At 26.7% G+C, this 20,901-nt stretch overlaps 1 protein-coding gene across 1 annotated transcript in view; it reads left to right on the plus strand.

The window, feature by feature from the left end:
• Positions 1 to 11,495, plus strand: part of LOC112603830 (angiotensin-converting enzyme-like) — a 38,690-nt gene extending 27,195 nt beyond the window's left edge. The window contains exons 12-14 of the mRNA XM_025352604.1: positions 4,911 to 5,051; positions 10,478 to 10,644; positions 11,184 to 11,495. Coding sequence (XP_025208389.1) covers positions 4,911 to 5,051; positions 10,478 to 10,644; positions 11,184 to 11,335 — 460 coding nt within the window. The 3' untranslated portion in view covers positions 11,336 to 11,495. The remainder of the gene's footprint in view (positions 1 to 4,910; positions 5,052 to 10,477; positions 10,645 to 11,183) is intronic.
• The last annotated feature ends 9,406 nt before the right edge of the window (positions 11,496 to 20,901 follow it).

Genomic DNA, 20,901 nt, shown 5'->3' on the forward strand with positions numbered 1-20,901 from the left:
ACACTAGGTTATAATAATGGTATATTATAAGTAAATAAGTTATATTATAGTATTATAGTGTTGCACAAGTTTTATCCTTAGATTAGTATATGCTATTATTTTACTCGTAAATAATCAATCATAAAATAAAATATCTCTATGGGCAGTTGTAGAGTATAATATTGTTCAGATGAGTGTCTTTTAATAATAGTAATAAGTATAAAAATTAACTACAAATTACAATTTACAAAATAAAATTATGTATTTGAAATTATTTGTCCATGTTATGTGGTTTTCTTACTATACGTGTCAGTTTATTTTTCGCCTTTAATGTGTTAAAGTAAATTTTAAATATTTTAACATATATGTCAATTAATTATTTGATTGATTTAAATGTCATCATAAATAGTGTGTATTTGTATGTCCGCAGCACTTTTCAGCTGGGAAATTAGAAAGTTTAAGAGGAAAATATTTTATCCCCCTTAAAGTTTACTATTATAAGTATGAATGATAAAAATCATTAATATAATATATTCAAATAAAAATCCCAACAAACTGTTATACTGTTCATAATATTATTATTATAATTCATATAGTTCATATTTATCAATAAAATTTAATATGATACATTGATATTCATTGTTAAAAAATGATTGCTTTAAAGCGTGTTCACTATAGTTAATACGTATACGATTTTTTTTCGAAAAATAAAACTTTTTAATTCAAACGCAAATAAAAGGAATTTAAAAAAAAACACACGTGTTATTATTTTGTCAGAAGATAAAATATAATAAGTATCGAGGTTGTTTGAATAGATTTATGAAATCAATTTATTTGATTATTTAATTTTTTGCCATTTAATAAAAATTGCTTAACTGTACGTCATCGAGTTACGTATTAAATTATTATAGATGTACGACATATAATGTGGTGTGGTTTTGTATAGAAATACGATACATAACAGTGTGTAAATAAAATACATTACAATATGTAATATTACAATTTTAACGCACGAATAGGTGTGTTTTGAATCGGTTTTATTCATTATTGTTATTGGTATGGAGTACACACACACACACACACACACACACATATATTATTGGGCAGATACAATGTGTAGCTGTGCACTAATATATTATATTAACGTTAATATAAATCTAGTTAATTATTATATTTTTCATAATATTAAGTAAAAATTGTACCAGTGCTTTATAAAATTAATATAATATAATGGACTGAAATAATTAAAAACAAATACATTGTTTATGACTATTAAATGTTATAAATTATAAATAATAACTAATACTTTATTTTACATTAAAATATTTAAAAATTATACGTTTGATGTGTGTAATTAATGATAAAAATTATTAATATCGTATTATGTCTACCTCATTTCACAGCCTCTCTCTAGTCTCTATTTACATCATATTATGCTAGTTAGATCAACATCCACACAGAATTTTAGTGTTTTTTCGTACGTATTTGATCAGCCATAATAATATGACATCTACAATTGATATCTTCAATGTACGAAATATAATCTACTATCAATTGTAATTCATTCAATGATTATTCAACGCAATGATACACAGTTATTTTAAAATTAAATTTAACTGTAAATTATTTGTTTTTTAAATATATATTATAGATGTGACAATTATCTTAGCCTTGGATGAACAGTAGTTTAAGCCTATTAATGTAAATGATTAACTAAACATATTAATATGTCCCAAAAACCGGCTTATTTGTTTGGTATAAAAAAAAGAGAAAAAAGTGTTTTTTTCTTTAAAACTTCATAGTTGTTGACCCAAATCATTTCCACAAATTATGTAAACTATAGATTAATTCACATTATGTTTATTTTTTGACTATATTCATTCGGGTAATTCGATTATCTCATTAATATTTATTTTAAACAAATAACTGTCACATAATATTGTATTTTTCTTCTGTCAAACTTGTTTGAGTTATTTTATACTAGCTATAGTTATACAATTAGCTGATGTAAAAACAATAATCCTCTTCATTTTTGTTCATACTTCATAAGCCATAATAATTATTGCTATGAATTTAGTTTTTATTTAAATTACAAGTACAATAATATTATAGAAGCCATGTGTGTTAAATATTACTTTTTAAAAATGTATAACTCTAATGTAATCCTACAAAATATTTTGTTGTTTGGTATAGTAGGTACCTATATATTTTTAAAATTAAAAAACTAGATAGATTTAAATATTTTTGTATAATATATCCTTTAATCTGCTGATTGAGTATTTAAGAAGGGCACTTAAAAACTATTTATTCCAAATTCTACAGTAATACATTTCTTTTTATCTTAAGCATCATTTATAAGCATTTCTTGTATAATAGTAATTTTAAACGTATTTAATTCATTAAATGAAAAAAATTAATAAGAATAATTATATTTTGTTCTAAAATAAAATAATTGTAACTGTAAAATAAAAGGCTTTACTTTTTATTATTTTAAAAGTCAAGTTAAACTGAACTTGTTTATAGATTATAAGCAATACATTTGGAATATATAGAATTAAATACAATTTCACTATACACGTAGTTACATTTACTATTAGTGTAATACTCATTAGACTTACACTCAGACAAAAAAATAGTAAATTTCTATTTTAAAATAAATCTATGATAAATAGGAGACAAAATGAAAACATTACTGTGACATTATCTAAGTTAGTAATACATTATTTATATTTTTGGATACATTTTCGTGTCCGCATAAAGAACGGTAAACATCAAATGACTTCTATTTTGTTCCTGTTTTCTGAATCATTTGTCTATTAGGTGTAAACGAAAAGTTGATGTTTTATTACAGTTTATTATTTGCTACTAAATTTAAAAAATATATTTGTTGCTGTTACGTTTTTTTTTTTTGTTTTTTTTTTTGTACTTGATATAAAGATAGTATTATAATTAAAATTATTAAGTTAAACAAAACAAAATAAAAAAATATAATTTGTGGATTATAAATTACTGAAATGTTTGTATGTACCTAAAGCTAAATTCTATTACAAAATACAAGTTCGGAATTAAAAGTAATAATACATATAAGTTTTTACCTATAGTATTTTTTTTTAGAGTATAGGTGGTATACCTATACCACCTAAAACGGTATGTTTTGGTTTGCAATCTTGTTGGTTTAAAATATAAATTATAAATCATTTGGTTTTGCTTAATATTACGATTTTGGAGCGCTTTAGTCAAATATAATTTACATATAATAACACCTAATAAAATCAAAACAAATATAATATCTCATATATAAAATCGGGGGAAAGTAAAAAAAAAATCATCACGATAATTTTGAACAAAAGTGTTTGGGTAATCACATAGCACGATATAGATTATAACATGTTTACTACTGTAGTTGCGTATATAATTTATTTTATTCGTTCTGTTGATAACTTTATATTATATTATATTATTATGTATGTACTATATATTTTTATATAAAAAAAAAAAAAAATTAAATAATAAAACCAATTTTCGTTGTATAGTTAAATTGTGTAATAGCGTTTGAACGTAAACATAAAATAAAATTATGTGTATAAAGGTATTGTTATTACTACTACGTGTCAACAGTTTGACAATATACCTATTGGTTCTACGACCGATATAATAATAATAACATTATTGTTAACTTTCATTGGAAAATTTAATAAGTGTTTTTCACCTCTCGTATCAAAAAATAAATACTCAGACACTGCGCTAATACTCAAAGTAGGCAATGATTTTTTTGATATGAAATAATATGATAATTATTTTCTTTTACGTCAATCAAAATCAATATTAAGTAACTCCTTACTTATAACAGTTGTAACCAATCTGGCCAATAAACAAATTATTAAAATTTAATTTAATTTAATTTTTATTTAATATATGCGTTGTTTTTTAAGAGGAAAATATTTCAATTTAATCATTAAGCATCATATTATTAATTTTGACCTCGTATATATGGTAAGAATTTGATTGGCATGTGGTTTTTTTTATGATATTACCTATTCCATGTATAATTAATAAATAGCTAATAAATGCCGTCTATAGAAAAATTATAATGTAGATTTTTCATAATTCTTCTTATAATTAAAAAGATAAATTTAAAATCCAAGATGCTTAGGCACAAAATATTCTATTCATTTATAGATATGTTAATATACATATTAGACACGTTTTAGTTAAATTATAAAATTTCAATTTTCAAATAAGCTATAGAAATTAAGAAAAAATTTAAAATTTCTGTAGATTAGGTATTTTATTATTTGAGAATTTTGCAGTCATTGTTTTTATATTGTTGACAAAAAAATAAACCTGTTTTTAAATTGTTTAAAAATATTCAACTCATTAAAATTACATAAAATTTGAATATTATTCGAAATTTTTAAAGACGTTTTTATTTTGCAAATAGGCTTGTTATTTAAAAAGAAGAAAATATATACCATTTTAACCTTGAATTTGAAAATTCAACTACCCAATATGGGGTGGGTCGTTGACATTTGCACTTAGAAAATAAATTCTTTCAGACTTGGCGATGCTATTTTAGTCTTCAACAATATTTGTCCATTACATAAACTCAACCATAATAAAACGAGTATTTTTTTTTTCTTTACACGTTAATAATATTATTTTAAATTCGCTCGACGACGAGTTACAGTAAACGAGTTTGGAACAAAAATACTATATTACACCTTTACACGCGAACGCCTTATCTCTTCTCTATAACCAGCCTTAAAACAAAAAAACAAAAAAAAAAACACGTTGCTTATATAATAACATTTTTTATTATTATTATTATTATTATTGCTATCTTTTGGCGATTTTGTTTACCGAAACGATTATGATGTTTTTATGCACTGTGCCGTATCCGTTAACACAATAATAAATCAATGTTTGTTTAGGTATTATTTCGGAACGGTTCTGCAGTTCCAGATCCACAAGGCGATGTGCTTAGCGTCCGGTCAGTACAGGCCCAATGATCCCAACAAATTGCTACACAAATGCGACATTTACCGGAGCAAGGAGGCGGGCGCCATAATCAAGTGAGTGATGTGGGAAATATGATTTTGTTGGATATCATTAGATTATAATATTGGCGAAATCGATCGCCGTGTAGTATCTATACGTAGTTATAACTATATAACTACACTGCGTTATGTAACGGAGCAGTTGTTCGTGTAGATATATCATGTTTTAAAATATTTTATTATATTTGGTGCGGTCTATTCAAACGTCAATTTTCCAGTGAAACGTTCACATTATACGCGCGTTTACCCGCAGCCGCCACCGTCCAGCCGATTGTCATTAATTTCCGTCTCTTCTTTTTACGACATGGAATAGAGTGCCATACGACGCCGCATGATATACAATTTACATAATACATAATATACGTGAATAATATATATTGTCGTAGATCGCCGTATTGTTCGTGTTTACGGCTACACACGAATTGCGTCCCGAAATAAAAAAATTGATAAGTGGGTACACGAATTGCGTCCGTCTTAATCTAAACGACTACACGAATTGCGTCCGTCTTAATCTAAACGACTACACGATTTGCGTCCGGCCTTATCTAAACTACTACATGAATTGCGTCCGGTTTTGTTTAAACGACTATATGAACATTGTATATCCCATTTTTAAAGCCAGATGAAGTGGAGGATTGTTTTACTGACGATATTGTATCAATTTTACCCGAAGATGAAAAAGTACAGCAATTCTCCGATTATATATTAAATACATACATTAAGCCTGATTGTGACTTTCCGCCTTCTGTGTGGGCAATGTATTCATGTTCTATAATTCGAACTACGAATAGTTGTGAAGCCTTCCACTCCAAGTTTAATAGTATGTTTTACTCAGCACACCCAAATATATTCCAATTTATAGATGTTTTAAAAAATGTACAAAAAGAAACTTATATTAAACAACGAAGTATTCATGTAATTAAAAACAGACGTATGATGGTATGTGAAAAAGAAGATTATTTAAGACAAAACATGGCAAAATATGAAAGTGGACAATTAACCCGCCTTGATTATATTAAGAAGGTATCATTCAAGTTTTTACCAGTTTTTTAATTTTATATTTATAATTTTTTTTTATTATTGTTTATTTAAATTATTATATATGACATTCTTATAATTTAAACCTACACATTTTCATTTTACTTACTTCTAATTGCATACCAACGATAAAAATCGATATTTTTAACCTACCGGTAGTCATAATTTGCTATCGACAGTCCTAAGTCTGTATGAAATGGGAAGGAAAATAATGTTTTTAAGTTGGGACGCAATTCGTGCAATCGTTAAATATGGTCGGGACGCAATTCGTGTAGTCGTTAAATATGGTCGGGACGCAATTCGTGTAGTCGTTAAATATCTTTGGGACGCAATTCATGTGAAAAAGGGATTTTGGGACGCAATTCATGTGCAGTGGTGTTTACTGCCGCGGCACAATAACAACGACGACAACAATAATAATAATAATAGTAATGATAGTATAATATACTATTTAAAATATATTTTAAACTCATCGTTCAATGTCATTCGTGGACTTGGTCTTTGCTCGTCGTCCGCGTTCAGAGTTATAGTTTTCGTCCTTGGCTTTTAAATCGAGTCGATATAATAATATTCTACCGACAAAATATTATTAATAGAACATAACGTTCATTGAGAAGTTATATCAGCACATGTATTGTCTCTATACTATAAATGCACAACATGGCCAGTTTGCGTTTAGCAGAATCGATTTCGTGTTATTAGATTTAAAATCAGAGTAAATTGTCCAATTAATAAACTTAAATTTAAGAACATAAATTGGGTTCTTTTTTTTTATGTATGTGAGAGGAGACTTTTTAAATACAAATATTTAACGTACTCATAATAAAGACATACACGTTACATTTAAGTTTGATAATAGGTGTTTTCACTTTAATATTAAAGATGATAAAAACACAAAATAACTATAGAACGTTAATGACGTAAATTTTGATTTTCTATGAGTTCATAAGGGTAGGACACTAATGCAGGTATCTACAACAGATATAGGTGTGACATCCTCTTGATATGAACTCGGGAGCTACCACGAAATCTATTCGATTGTAATACTCGCAGTGCAGACGTAAATAGCTCTGAAGAAAGGACGACTACTATGTGATAATAATAATATACCTAATAATATTTATGTGAAATATGAATCGTAACATTTTATTAAAATTTTACAGAATAATATTATATTATACAATTAAAATAAATGGATGGCGGAATAAGATGTGTATAATTTAAGGTCAGAGTATAATGAATTATGAATAATTATACCAAAAAACTATATTTGAGTAACTTAACTTAGTAAATAAATAACATTATTTATCTATATTGTGTACGCCAAACCGATATTTTAAAATAACCAATTACCTTCAACTGAAAAATCGCAACTTATCAAATAATATATTATATTTTTGGTTAAATACTCTAAATAATATTTGATTGTTACAACAAAAAGTTAAAATTAAATTTAAAACTTTTAAATACTTAGTTCAATTTATTTTTTACAATAATTTAAATGGCAAAATAAGTGTGTTGTTAAAATTGAACAAAAAAATATCATACAATTATGTCATTATGTTCATGATATGCAAATTATTGCGATATATTGAAATTAGTTGTTATGTGATACTATCCGAAGCCTACGTTTCATTAATTATTCAAGAGTCTATATAAATATTTACCATTTATAGTTTTAACGATTTTATCATAATCTTCAAAAATTTAAAAATTGGCAATATCTATTTTTTAAGTGTAACTAAACAGTAATCAAAGCCTTAAAACCAGTAAAAAAATGTTTTATCCTGTCGAATAAGCATCGCCTTTTTATAAATGGGCTTATGAAATAAATTTGATCGATTCAATTATTTATAAATTAAATTAAAATTTCATAAATAGATACACCGAATTACATAATGTTGAATTATTGTAGATATGTATGTAAATAGTGTCATGTATAGGTACTGTATCTTCCTCTCGCATCACGTCAACCGCACCTCCGGGCTTTCTGAAACGTTTTTGCAATATCATATCATTATATAGGTAGAAGATGCCACAGTTATATGTCGACCGCCGCTGCGACAATAATATTGTTATTATTATCGTTATTATTATCTAACACCACGTCCGGACGTCCGGTCTGCGCTCGGCGTGTTGAATTTTGTCATGCGACTGTAGCAGCTGGTACTCTCATGTTAAACGCTGTACAGTGTACGCTACTGTATACTTGTAATGGTGCAATAAGTATTTTGTCGGCGGGAACACAAAAAAGTGAAACTCTCGGTAGACGTATTTCCTGTAGAGGACTAAAATACGGAGAGTGTTACAATAATAATAAATAATAATCGTAGAGAATAGGTCTGTACTCCGCGCAAGACGTACGTGCATATATGCACTATACACCATACAGGTATAACTATAATGTGTGTATTTATCAACGGAAAACGTTTAACGGGTTGTTAATAATTATTGTGATGATGTAACGAGGTCGTTTGCGATCGTTTTTTACTTCATAATAATTACAATAATAATAATATTCTTGACAGCGGCCGAAATGCGCGTATGTGACATACATATTATTATTCAGTATATATTATATTATTACACATAATATATACATACTTTTAAATTGCGATATATGAACGGAAATTAAAGCTGGCTGATACGATTGTATCATACATCGTTATAACAAGTGCGAGATGTGTACTTATAATTTATATAGATATATCACTGACTTATGCGATATATCGATTTTTTCCACATTCTATAAAGCTCACAATATAATAATATAATGACGTGGTGCTATATGATAGAACGATTTATCATACTTAATATTCGGCGGCGACCAAGATCGACCGCGTTTGACCATCATATTATTGCGGTACATTATATTATTTTATACATATAAGGACGTTTCCTTGAAAGGTTTACTTAATTGTTTTATTTTTTTTTCTTTTAACAAAATTACAGAACACTGTACCTAAGTTGTAAATTATAAATCATCGTAACTGCAATTGGAAATTATTAAATATAATATCATCTATTGACTATTTATATCTTTATATTTAGTGTGAGCTATTTTTTTTTACTTATTACGTTATATAACCGCAGGAGTTGTCAAATGTACCTATAATAATGCCATAAAAACAAGAGTCTAGTGATATTTTCATAAATAAAGTTAGTAAACAAATTATTTTAAACACATTTTATCAGGCAAATTTTGGCAAACTTGATGACATTGCAATATAAAATATTGAGAAAGAAAGAGAATGAAGGACATCTACAACGTAAAACAAATTATATAGTATATTGTGATATTAAGAAGGTACGGTTGCAAAAAGGAAGAACTATTTTAAAATGTCACCTTTTATAGATTCAGAGCTGAGAGATAAACGTATTAGTTTTAAAATATTATATATCTACATAAAAAATTCTCAGTAATTTTGAAATTAATTGGAAAAAACTAAAAACAAATTATGGAAAACTAAAATATTTAAGCAATAACAATTTTTGAGAAAATTAATTGTATTAAGTATTTTATTATTATTATTCAAAAACAAACTTTATCATTTAGAAAATCAAAATTCTTACACCTTAAAGGCTTCAAGAAAACTAATCAACAAGTAAATTCATACGATTTATAAATGAAATTTATCTTTGCAAACTAATTTAATAAAATGATCTTAAAACGTGTATATAAATAAAGTATAATTTTATTGTTCGATAACCTATATTATAATAATTAATAGATTAATGTGAATTTTGACCAACAATTAGATCAATATACCGTAATACTAATAAAAAAATGAATAATTAATAGTTTACAATATAAATTAATTGTTGAATATCCTAATTCATAAAAACTAACACACGTTCTTCGTTAAGAAAAGTTGATCACTGATTTATTACTGAATTCAAATTTAATACATCCATTACAGTGATTTATACTCATTGACGAGGTTCATGTAAAACCTATTATACTATACTATAACTTACTTGTACATCTGAGAAACTTATCCGAATTATTTTAATAATATTTCAAATATGTGATGTATAACTTTATTATACCTATATATTTTGTTTATTAATAACTTTATATAATAATAAATTGAACTATTTTATTTTATATATTAATATTTAAAATAGATTAAATTAAAGCTGTATAAATAAAAATAAAGCGATCGAAGTAAGCAATTTTTTTTTTTTGTTAGAGTCCCAACGACTTTCTGCAACCCGTTCCGCGCAACACTAAGACTCGGAATTGTATATTACTATTATTTTTTTTTTTTTTTTTTATATACCATTAAATTATACCAATCTCTAATAGTAAAATTCTACTTTATAAAAAAAAGTATCAATTTTTCAATTATTTAACATTATATTTTATTTTAAATTTCAACGATCATATTTTTATATTATAGAAAAATAATGGAATCCGGATCATCGGAAAACTGGAGGGATACATTATCTCTAGCAATTGGTGAAAATAGACTCGACGGTTCAGCTCTAAGAGAATTTTTCCAACCACTTGAAGAATGGTTACGAAATGAAAATCTCAGGACAGGACAGTTCATAGGCTGGAATTACGGTATGTCTCAATATAATAATTAAACATAAATATTAATATTCTATTAAATTTAAATGTATATAATACTTATGATAGTTATGTGAATTATAACCTAAAACACATAACATCATAAATAAATTAATGAGTAAAGGATTCATCCTATTGGGAGATATGTTATACTCTGAAAATATTTGAAACGTGGCCAAATGGTTTTTTTAACATGTAAATAGTTATAATATTGGTTCAACTGGAGATGTTTTTGACCATATATTATTTGAGTATACTGGTACTTAATGACTTAACTTTAATGAGTATATAAAAAAAAATCGAGATGAGCGACCAGTTAACCTTGCACAACTTGGAATATGGTAACAAAAAAATAATACATTGCCAATAGTGTATAATATTATATATTATATATACGCCAAATACAAACTGTGTAATATAATGTAATGGGCTTGTGATTTTTGCCAATAAATTTTACTTAATATTATTTTAATTTACTTGAGAATTTAAAAAAAAATTAAAATATTTCAAATTTATATTTTTTTTTCATTTAGATGGGGACTACTGTAAACATAGTATTGAAACGGCTAATCTACAAGTTTATGGAGGATTTTACAATGGAGCTAATTCTCCAGTAACATCAACATTAGTGTTAATATCTTTACTATCTCCGTTATTAATATGCGTTAGTGGATATTTAATGTGATGAGTTTTATATAAAAAAAAATTTGTACAAAGTTATATTAATATTATAAACATACCTTGATACATCCACGCTTACAACCAGCATCTATTAATCAAAATAGTGGCACTAGTTTCAGTGAACAAAAATTTGTTTTTAATTAATATTTCTTGATTATACTTGTCTTTTTAATTCAAAATTATAACAAAAAAATTAATTTTTTTTTGGCTACATAATAATATGATATTATTCTATTATATAATAAATATCTTGATATTTAATTTATACTTATGCATATGTAACTAAAAAAATATTGTATAATCGCACAAGTAATAATCGTTTTTTATATTTTACTAATTTAGTCTTATGAACTCATAAAGTCATAACTTTATGTTATTACTTCTTAAGCTTTATTTATGATATTTATGATTATAATATTTTTAAATTATGTTTTCTAGTTTTATAGATATTATTAGACTGTAAGACTGGAGCTAAAAATTATTGAGCTTTTTTTTAGAAAAAATATTTACCTACTACTTAAATACTTAGTTATATAAATGTTGTAATTTATATGATACATATTACCATTTAAAAGCATGACAATAATATTACTTTTATGCGAATATAAATGAATACATTTTACGTTAATAGCGTTAAACGTACTTCAAATTAAATTGCATACCATGTTATTATTCAACGTTTGTAATACCTTTTATATTATTATTAGACAGTTAATTTCCGCTATTATTATGTGGAAGAAATGCTAAAGAATTTCAAATAAAATATATTTGTTGTAAAAATGTTTCATATAAAATAACTAAATATAGATATATATATATTTTAATTACAAATTATTGTTATTATTGTTAGATGCATGTATTATGTAAAAAGTAATCCTTATAAACAACAATAAATTTAAACATTTGAGAAAACATTTTCAGGTCAATAAAATACTGGAAACTGTATTATATAAATAAAATACATATTCAACCTAATCTTAGTATTATGTGTTTTTAAGAGGAATATTAAAAAATCAAGTCTCTAGGTAAATAAATACGAGAACAAAATCTAACAAATTAACTAATCTAACCATAGAAATAATAAACATCTACCCATTATACATATATGTAAGCGGATATACTGTTCATCCAATTTAAAAATATCGTAAATACTTATAAATACTTATTTATTTATGGGAACGGTCTTCTGAACCGGAACTTGTTTAACTGTCTAGGTAAGTTTTTATGTGGTGTATACAAATTTATATATTAAGTCACTAATAAAAATATTTTTTTAATTCAGTTAGAATAAATAACTGCAAACATATAAGAACTCATAGAATTTACCATCAAAGCATAATTATTGGATTTTTTGAATACTTAAATACCAACTAAACAAGATATATACATATTTTATAACAAAAACAGGAACACAATATTTTAATAATGTATTATGCCTAATTATACATATAATGTTGTCGTTTGGGGAGAGGGTTTCGTACTTATAACATTTATTGTACATTGAGAAATAAAATTTTTTTCCGTGATAAATTTAAAAAAAAATTATTTATTATGCTTCAATAACATTAAATTATCAGTATGATCCGAGACCTGACGGTTGGTTGGCTCTTGATCAACAAGATATTGTCTGACACACAATTAATGGATTATGGAGAATAAAATTCTATTATATTTTAATTTTATCGCGCGGCGACATTTGCGGGGGTTTAGAGTTTTTTTTTCCATACGCGCGCGTAATGATTATATAGATTTATACGTATTATTATTATACGTTTGTACCTATACACGATGAATTAACCTCATTTACTGTGTCCTTTATTACGCTTCGACCCCTCCCTATTTACCACTGCAGGGACTTAGGAGGTCTGCACGAAAATATTATGACCAATTCATTTCGTGCTCAATAGCGCGTGTGTGTCGTGAATGAAACGATTTGCGGTTTCAATTGCACCCCTCGTCATCTGCAATTACGAATACATATCATAGGTATATACAGCTCACTTAACTCCCGCATTTACCGCAGCGGTGCCGGCCCGTACAACAATGCACTCAGTTTCCCAGAGGGTCGTGTGTAATCTGTTGCGTGTTGTCCGCGCTAATCGGAAGATTTATATAGAACGCGAATCAAAAGAAGGGAGTCTTTTTTTTTTTATTTAAACCCACTCCTCGTTGTCGTCGCGTATATAAACGATGAAACGCGAGACTGACTAACGAGCGAAACAGATCCGAGATAATGCGTCAGTGACATGTGAGATGATATCATATATTATTATGTATTATATATATATACCTTGTATGTACCTATACCTTGCTGATTTCCGTCCGTCGATGATGTGTGCACCATATATACGTTATTCGTCATTATCATTATCATTATCATTATTATTACTACCGTCATCTATTTTTATGCGTAGATACTTACGATATTTGGTTTTTTTTTGTGTTTTTTAACCATTGTATTTATTGACGAACCCTGCAGCGTCAGCCACATAACAACTTAGCCTACAAATAACAGTTGTGGATAAATAAAACTCGACGATTTAAGTTTATAAAAATTATATAATATATATTATATGTAATTGAAAATTTATGATTTTATATTTCCGATTTGGATTCAAAACGCGTCTCATTTTTGCAAATAAATCAAACAATTTTCGTACTCACTTAAAGTATTTATAAATATAAAAGTCCCAATTTTTTTAATTTTTTTGCTTTTTTATAATATTATATATGGTAAAAATGCGTTAAATAGTCATAAAGTGATATGTTTTAAGGAACTATATTTGTTTCAAACAAAACACCTGAATTTGGCTATTGATTATGATTATTTTTTTAAATATTTTATTTTTCATACTTACAACAATGTTAATTAACACTTCATTTAAACTCGTTGATTTGTAATATTCGTATGTGTGGATATATAATATAGGTAGGTACTAAACTTAAATCAAATATGAAATGATTTAATTTATACGAAATCTGCACGTGTGCGGATTAAATTAACATAATATTACACTATAATATTGTGCTCACGCGACATGTGCAATAGATCCGTAAAAAAGAAATACGATCAACGTAAGATTATAATATGTATTTTACGCTGTAACCAAAATAATTGAGTTTATTGTTGAAAAATAAAGAAAAAAACTAAACGTACTATTATTATATTATTTACATTATATTATTATCAACGATATACAATAATATGTGAACCGAATCGAATCAAACTCGAGACGTTTGAATAATTCAATTTAAAAAATGAAATGAAAATTGAAAATATCGGGATTAAACAAAATACCTATAAAATAATTAGGTTCGATAGGTTCGAAAATTAAATAAAAATAAATATATGAAATAATATTTTTATGGCGAATATTATATTTTTGCTGACATACCTTGGTCGACATACCTATTTATTATATTACGAGTTCAGTACAGATACAGAATATGTAAAGCTCGACGGTTCGGTTCGATTAAAATTCGAATAAAAGTTGCAAGTTTAATACCATTTGGGTGTGCAAAATCAAAAAAAAAAAAAAATAAATAAATAATTTGACGTGTCCTCAAAAATCATGGTTTGCGTGTAATCACTGTATACCTACGTAAAGTCATCATGTTATTATAATCATAGCCACGAGTCGCCCGTAATATTTTCTAAAAACTACAAAAATGTTTCATACCAAATACTAAATATTGAATTATAGGAAGACTTCGCGTAAATCCGTCCTATTCGCGCCAATATCCATAGTAAAATAATGCATCATAAATGTCACGCACCGATGCGTGGGCGTTATGATGACGCGGATTATCCCGCGAATCGACAAGCGGCTGTCGTCGTTTCACAATTTTCAATTACGCGCACGTGCATCAGCGTGTTTAGTTGCAGCCGTGATACCGTATTGTGGTTGCAGATTTTGCCGGAGGTCGGATAAATACGAGTCACCCGTAACGGGTTAGATAAAAAGTAAAACCACGCGATAATGAGCCTACGTGCCGTATTACGTCGCGACACGGATTTCATACAAGTGAAAATCGGTTAGCTGTATCGTCATTATCGTTGTAATGTCGCGTGTTATTGCACGCGAACTAGGATTTGGATTTTGCGTGCTATCGTCACTATCATTTACGGCTTAGGTTCCCTGACGTCTAATTTGCGGATCGATTCGTCGTCGTTATAAAATACTGTCCGCGCAATTATTAACGATATGGTCATCATCGTGTACGATCCGACGCCAAAAATCTGAGAACGAGTATAAAATATGCGAAAAAAGTCTATAAAATTTTCGCGCGTTTATCGGCTTTACATCCAATGCCCCGAGCAACGTAATCGGGACTTGGCGAAAATCCATACCTCCATCACGGCTTTGGACTGTAAAAATAAATTCGTCGTTAAACGTGCTCGTCCCCCGTGACGTACGACTATTAATTATATACACATTATAATTTATATATTGCACATTTTACCATGCGTGCAAGTCCTCAGATCGTATTTTATTTAAATATGTATATCTATATGGATATACGAGATGCGTGTACACGAGATCTTGTGTAGCAGGTTGTTGAAATCACCTCACGTCCTGTGCAGCGTTCAAATATTTTTCTGATATCACGTTTTGTACTCAGCGGACAAGCATACAGTATAATATAATAAATACATATAATATAAGTTCTGAGTATTAAATGTCCTAAAAAATTGCAAAAACTCATAGGTATACCTATGCCTTTTAAATCACCAAAAAATCAAATTCTTCAAAAAATTAATTTAATTTTTACAAGTATCCCTGTATATTATATTAAAAAGAAACTATAATTATATTACATTTTACACCAGAAATAACAGTTGAAATTACTTTTATAAGAAATCATTTTAAATAGTTAATCATTAATCTGGGGACATTTTCGGTTCAGTTATTGGCTTGTAAAATGCATTAATGTTGTACACAAAATAAAAGATATTATCAGCGGGTTACATAATACATGCATGTATCTAAGCACAAAAAGTCTTAAACTTCTTTCAATAATTTATTCCAACATTACTTTAAACATGAAATACCACAATTATTTGTAATTTAACGAATTTCATATTTTACTGTACTTTAGGTTTGTTATGTTCATCTTACATATTTTTTAAGTACTATGAAAAACGTTAAAATGTACTTTATTAAAAACGTTTTGCAATTGTGAAAAAGTTAAAATACATACAAAAACAAAATACTTTTAATAACTATTAACTCATAATAGTAGGTATCTGAACCGATTAACCTTTAACATATTTTTCAACCCGTAAATTAACGTTTTTGTGAACCAAAAAATGTCCAAACCTATATAGTAATGATAATTATATCTGACCTAACCATTTATCCTAGAATGCCTTGATTAACTGACTGCAGTCTTAACAATTAAACACAATTATGAAAAATTTAGAGGTGAGTTCGTATTTTAAATCATATTTTTTTACGATATATTTCACGTTGCCGAGAATAATTTCTATCGTTTAGATTGTTTAGCAGAACAAAATTCATCGTCATAGTCGGAGAACCCATTAGCTTACACAGATACACTCTGCAACAGTACATACATCCTGTTGAACTATTCGGTGTGCTGGTGTGCGCCTCGGTGGATTTAAGATGGTATGAATACAACCACCATATATATACAACGATTTTTCAAGGGCATCTGGTGGATCAACATTCGCAAATATAGAATACTCGTAATAATAATAATAATAATAAATATAGACGACCGCGTATTTGTCTCTCTGTTCGTGTCGGATACGCAGACTGGTCCGACGACGATACCAGTTCGGATTGTCTTTCGTGCACGACTTCGATGGCTGGACAATGCGTCCAAGTCTCGGCTATAAACTACCTACCATTCTCGTATTATACTCCGAGATCATATTATAATTATACGCAGAAAAATACAGCAACAATAAAGCAACACGCCATAATGTTAGCCATTTATACTCAGTGTGTAGATAGTGTAACTTAAAATATAATTTTCCAAAGTAATCCTATGTCATTTTTTATCGATAAAATATATAAAAAAGAAGCATTTGCTCGAACTGCCAGTATTATACGTTCTGTAATGTTATTCATTTGAGTACTCGACACTATATATCTATACCTTTTTATACATTTTGATGCATTCAGTAAACACAAATTGCTGTACCTTCTGATTTCTTATTGTAAATCCTTATTTAAAATGGCTTTATACAATTATTATTCAATAATAAGTGTATTTTAATGCACAAAATTAAAAATAATAACAACAATAAAAAATATCCACTTAGATGTTAAGTTTTACAGAACTTCGGTATTGAATTAAGAATAAAAATATTCTGTGATTTTTATTTGAATATACAATGCATTTTAGCTTGTAAGTTGTATTATTACTGAACTATATTATTTTATAAAAATGCAGCCAAATGATTTAATTATGAATATAATTCTATTATTTGGTTATTATTATTATTATTATAATCATAGGAACATAAAAGTAGTATCTATAGGTAATGAAATAATATTTTTTAACCAATTTATTATTTATTTAAAATATGTTTAGGTATCTATTCATCATTTAAAACGAATCACATGTATCTATTAAGTCATTGAGAAATTAGTAAAATCGACAATAATTTTATCTATATATTCAATACATTATGTGATCACTGATCATAATATAATAATATATGTAATAAGAGGTAAAAATGTTAAGCTATGACAGTTGCCTACCTTGCCCAACTAGTTGTACAGCATAATTTTGACTTGGACCGTGGGTGTTAATAAATGGGAGTTTATAATTTGCATCAAAATTAATACCTATTAGTGATGGGCAACGAATAGTAATCGGTTGTTATAGAGTTATAAACTATTTGAACTATTTGAACATAATTTTGTAAAATATTAATAGCTATTTATAAATTAAACTTGACAGACCCGAATTATAATAATAATTTTTCGGAACTTTTAACTACCGGCCGTCTTATTTGGTAATTATATTGAAGTTTGACGTCCGATTTTCCATCGTAATCGCATTGCATCACGTTGTAACAAAATATTATTAAATGTACACGTAATTTATATATTATATATGAAGAAATTTATTATTTCGACCAAATAACTAATATAATCTTTAGTCTTTGCATTTTATTAATATAATCTAGCGTAGTGCGTTTTTCCATGAGTATTTTTTCTTTTTTTGCATTGTGGAAGTTAAAATAATAAAAAATAATTGTGGGTAAGATTTTTAGAGTATTAAAGTTACACGTTTTATTTTTCATATAAAACAAAAATAACTTAAAGAACGAACATAATTCGTTGGCATTGTTTACAGAGAAAATGTTCTGTAAAATAATTTATATTGGTGAAAATATAACAATCGTTCGTGATGAAACTTCACGCATCAATAACAATAAGAAAAATTTATAAATTTATAAATTTATCTGATTATATAAAACAAAGATACAAGAAACCCCATACGAAAAACTAGCCAAAATTATTAAATAATATAGTTTAAAGTTCAACACTCTCCGATGTTTTCACCATCATAGAATGTTTCTGATATAAGACGTAATAAATATTATAATTTTAAGAGGAAAATATTGTCAAAATATCCAGTATCACTAAATAAAGTTCATACAATGCTGTTGACTATGGATATTAAAACACATAAAGATGAACCATTTATTTTATCGAATAATTCTCATAAAAATATAAATATATTTTCTTTCTAAACAATTGTTGATTTCTTATGTAAAAATAAAACAATAAATTATCTTGATGGCATATTCGATTACTGTCGAAATTATTTACTCAACTTTTTACTTTACGCAAATATTAAAATAATCATTACGTTCTACTTGTATATTACCCAATAAAACCAAACAAACATTCACATTATTTTTGACATCTTCGATCACGAATATCTATATGTTGATTCGATATTAAAACCTAAAACAGTTATATGTGATCGATATATATGTAGAATCGATTCAAGTCGCATTATAAGACGTTTGAAATACTGTCGATGTTTTTGGATGTTGTTTTAGTTTAACACAGTCTAGGTACGGAAAAATATAAAATTTGTATTATGTAACGTGTATAAAAATAATAAAACACTAGAAAACCATCTGTCGAATAATAATTTTGTTTTAATATTTTTAAATCCTATTGAAGTAGGATTATTTTTTGTTGATGACTTTGTATCAATAATAACAGTCAATATTAAATTTAAAATATTTGTTAACTATTTTACTGACTGTTACTTAGACAAAAATTCATTATTTCTATCTAATATTTGGTAATTATTACATCATAATCTTCTATACTTACAATGAATGCCTGTGAATCATTTCATAGTAGATTTAATTTAATTTTATCATTCACGTCCTTAAATGTTCAATTTCATTGAAGTTCTCATCGATTTTCAAACAGATTCGTACATACGACTATCAAGTATACATATACCTAACTAAATAACTTCTCAAATGAATGAACGAACAAATCAAATTTAAATTGCGTTAGACCAGAATAACAATAAATCGATATTAAGAACTTAATTCATTGAATTAGTTGCATACAAAGACAAAAAACTTGTAAGTATTAAAACAATGAATTACAATAATATGTAAATTAATTTTTTTTAAATAAATCATTATCATTTTTAGTTAATTTCATCTTTAGTTAATCGTAAAACTTAAAGTACAATTCAAACAATCTAGCAATCAATGCAACATCAATTTTTACACTTTTTTTATTAATATTTTTATACTATTTTTTTGATTGGCTAATCTTTTTTTAAATAATAAGACTTTTTTTTAGTAGCACAAAAGTACATAGCAAATTATAATTGTTGTCTAAAATAATGCAATTATTAAAATTATTATAAAATATGTTTGTTGTTATATAATTATTATAAGAAATAAAGCATAGCTTTTAAGTCAATATTGATGTATTGTAGGACGATGTATATACTTAAATGGTAAGTGAAATAACCATTCAGAATCTATAAACGAAATATTCTATGTCTTTAGCTTCTCATATCTCAATAAATTGTACTCTACTAAGGAAACTTGTAAGATTATTATTTCAATAGTACCTGCTTATCTTATAATAATCGATTTCAATTTTGGTGAAAATTAAATATTTTCCTACTTCTTATTACCTGAGATGGTGTAAATTAAACATCTTTATTTTGGTTCAAATTACTCATGTGTGTAAATATTTAGAGTCATTTTTGATGCAAATTGACTACCCTGATGTGCGTGGATAACTGGTTATCATAAAGTCAAACTACGCGTACCAAAAATAAACATTGATAATATGAACGCAGTTGATGTTAATAATTTTATGTTAAATTTTGATTTATTCGATTCATTATTTCACGTACACTACATTGGTAGTTCCAAGATACAAAACAATATCATATGACTAGAATATGTAAATATTGTAAGAACATACGTAATATTAATTACAACTGTAATATTAATCATACGACACAATCGTGAGTATATAATATTATGTATAATAGAATTTACATCATAAAATATGTATAAATATTAAATAGTAA

This window comes from Melanaphis sacchari, unplaced genomic scaffold (assembly GCF_002803265.2).
Source record: "Melanaphis sacchari strain LSU unplaced genomic scaffold, SCAv2.0 Contig111_pilon_pilon, whole genome shotgun sequence".
NCBI classification, from domain to species: domain Eukaryota; kingdom Metazoa; phylum Arthropoda; class Insecta; order Hemiptera; family Aphididae; genus Melanaphis; species Melanaphis sacchari.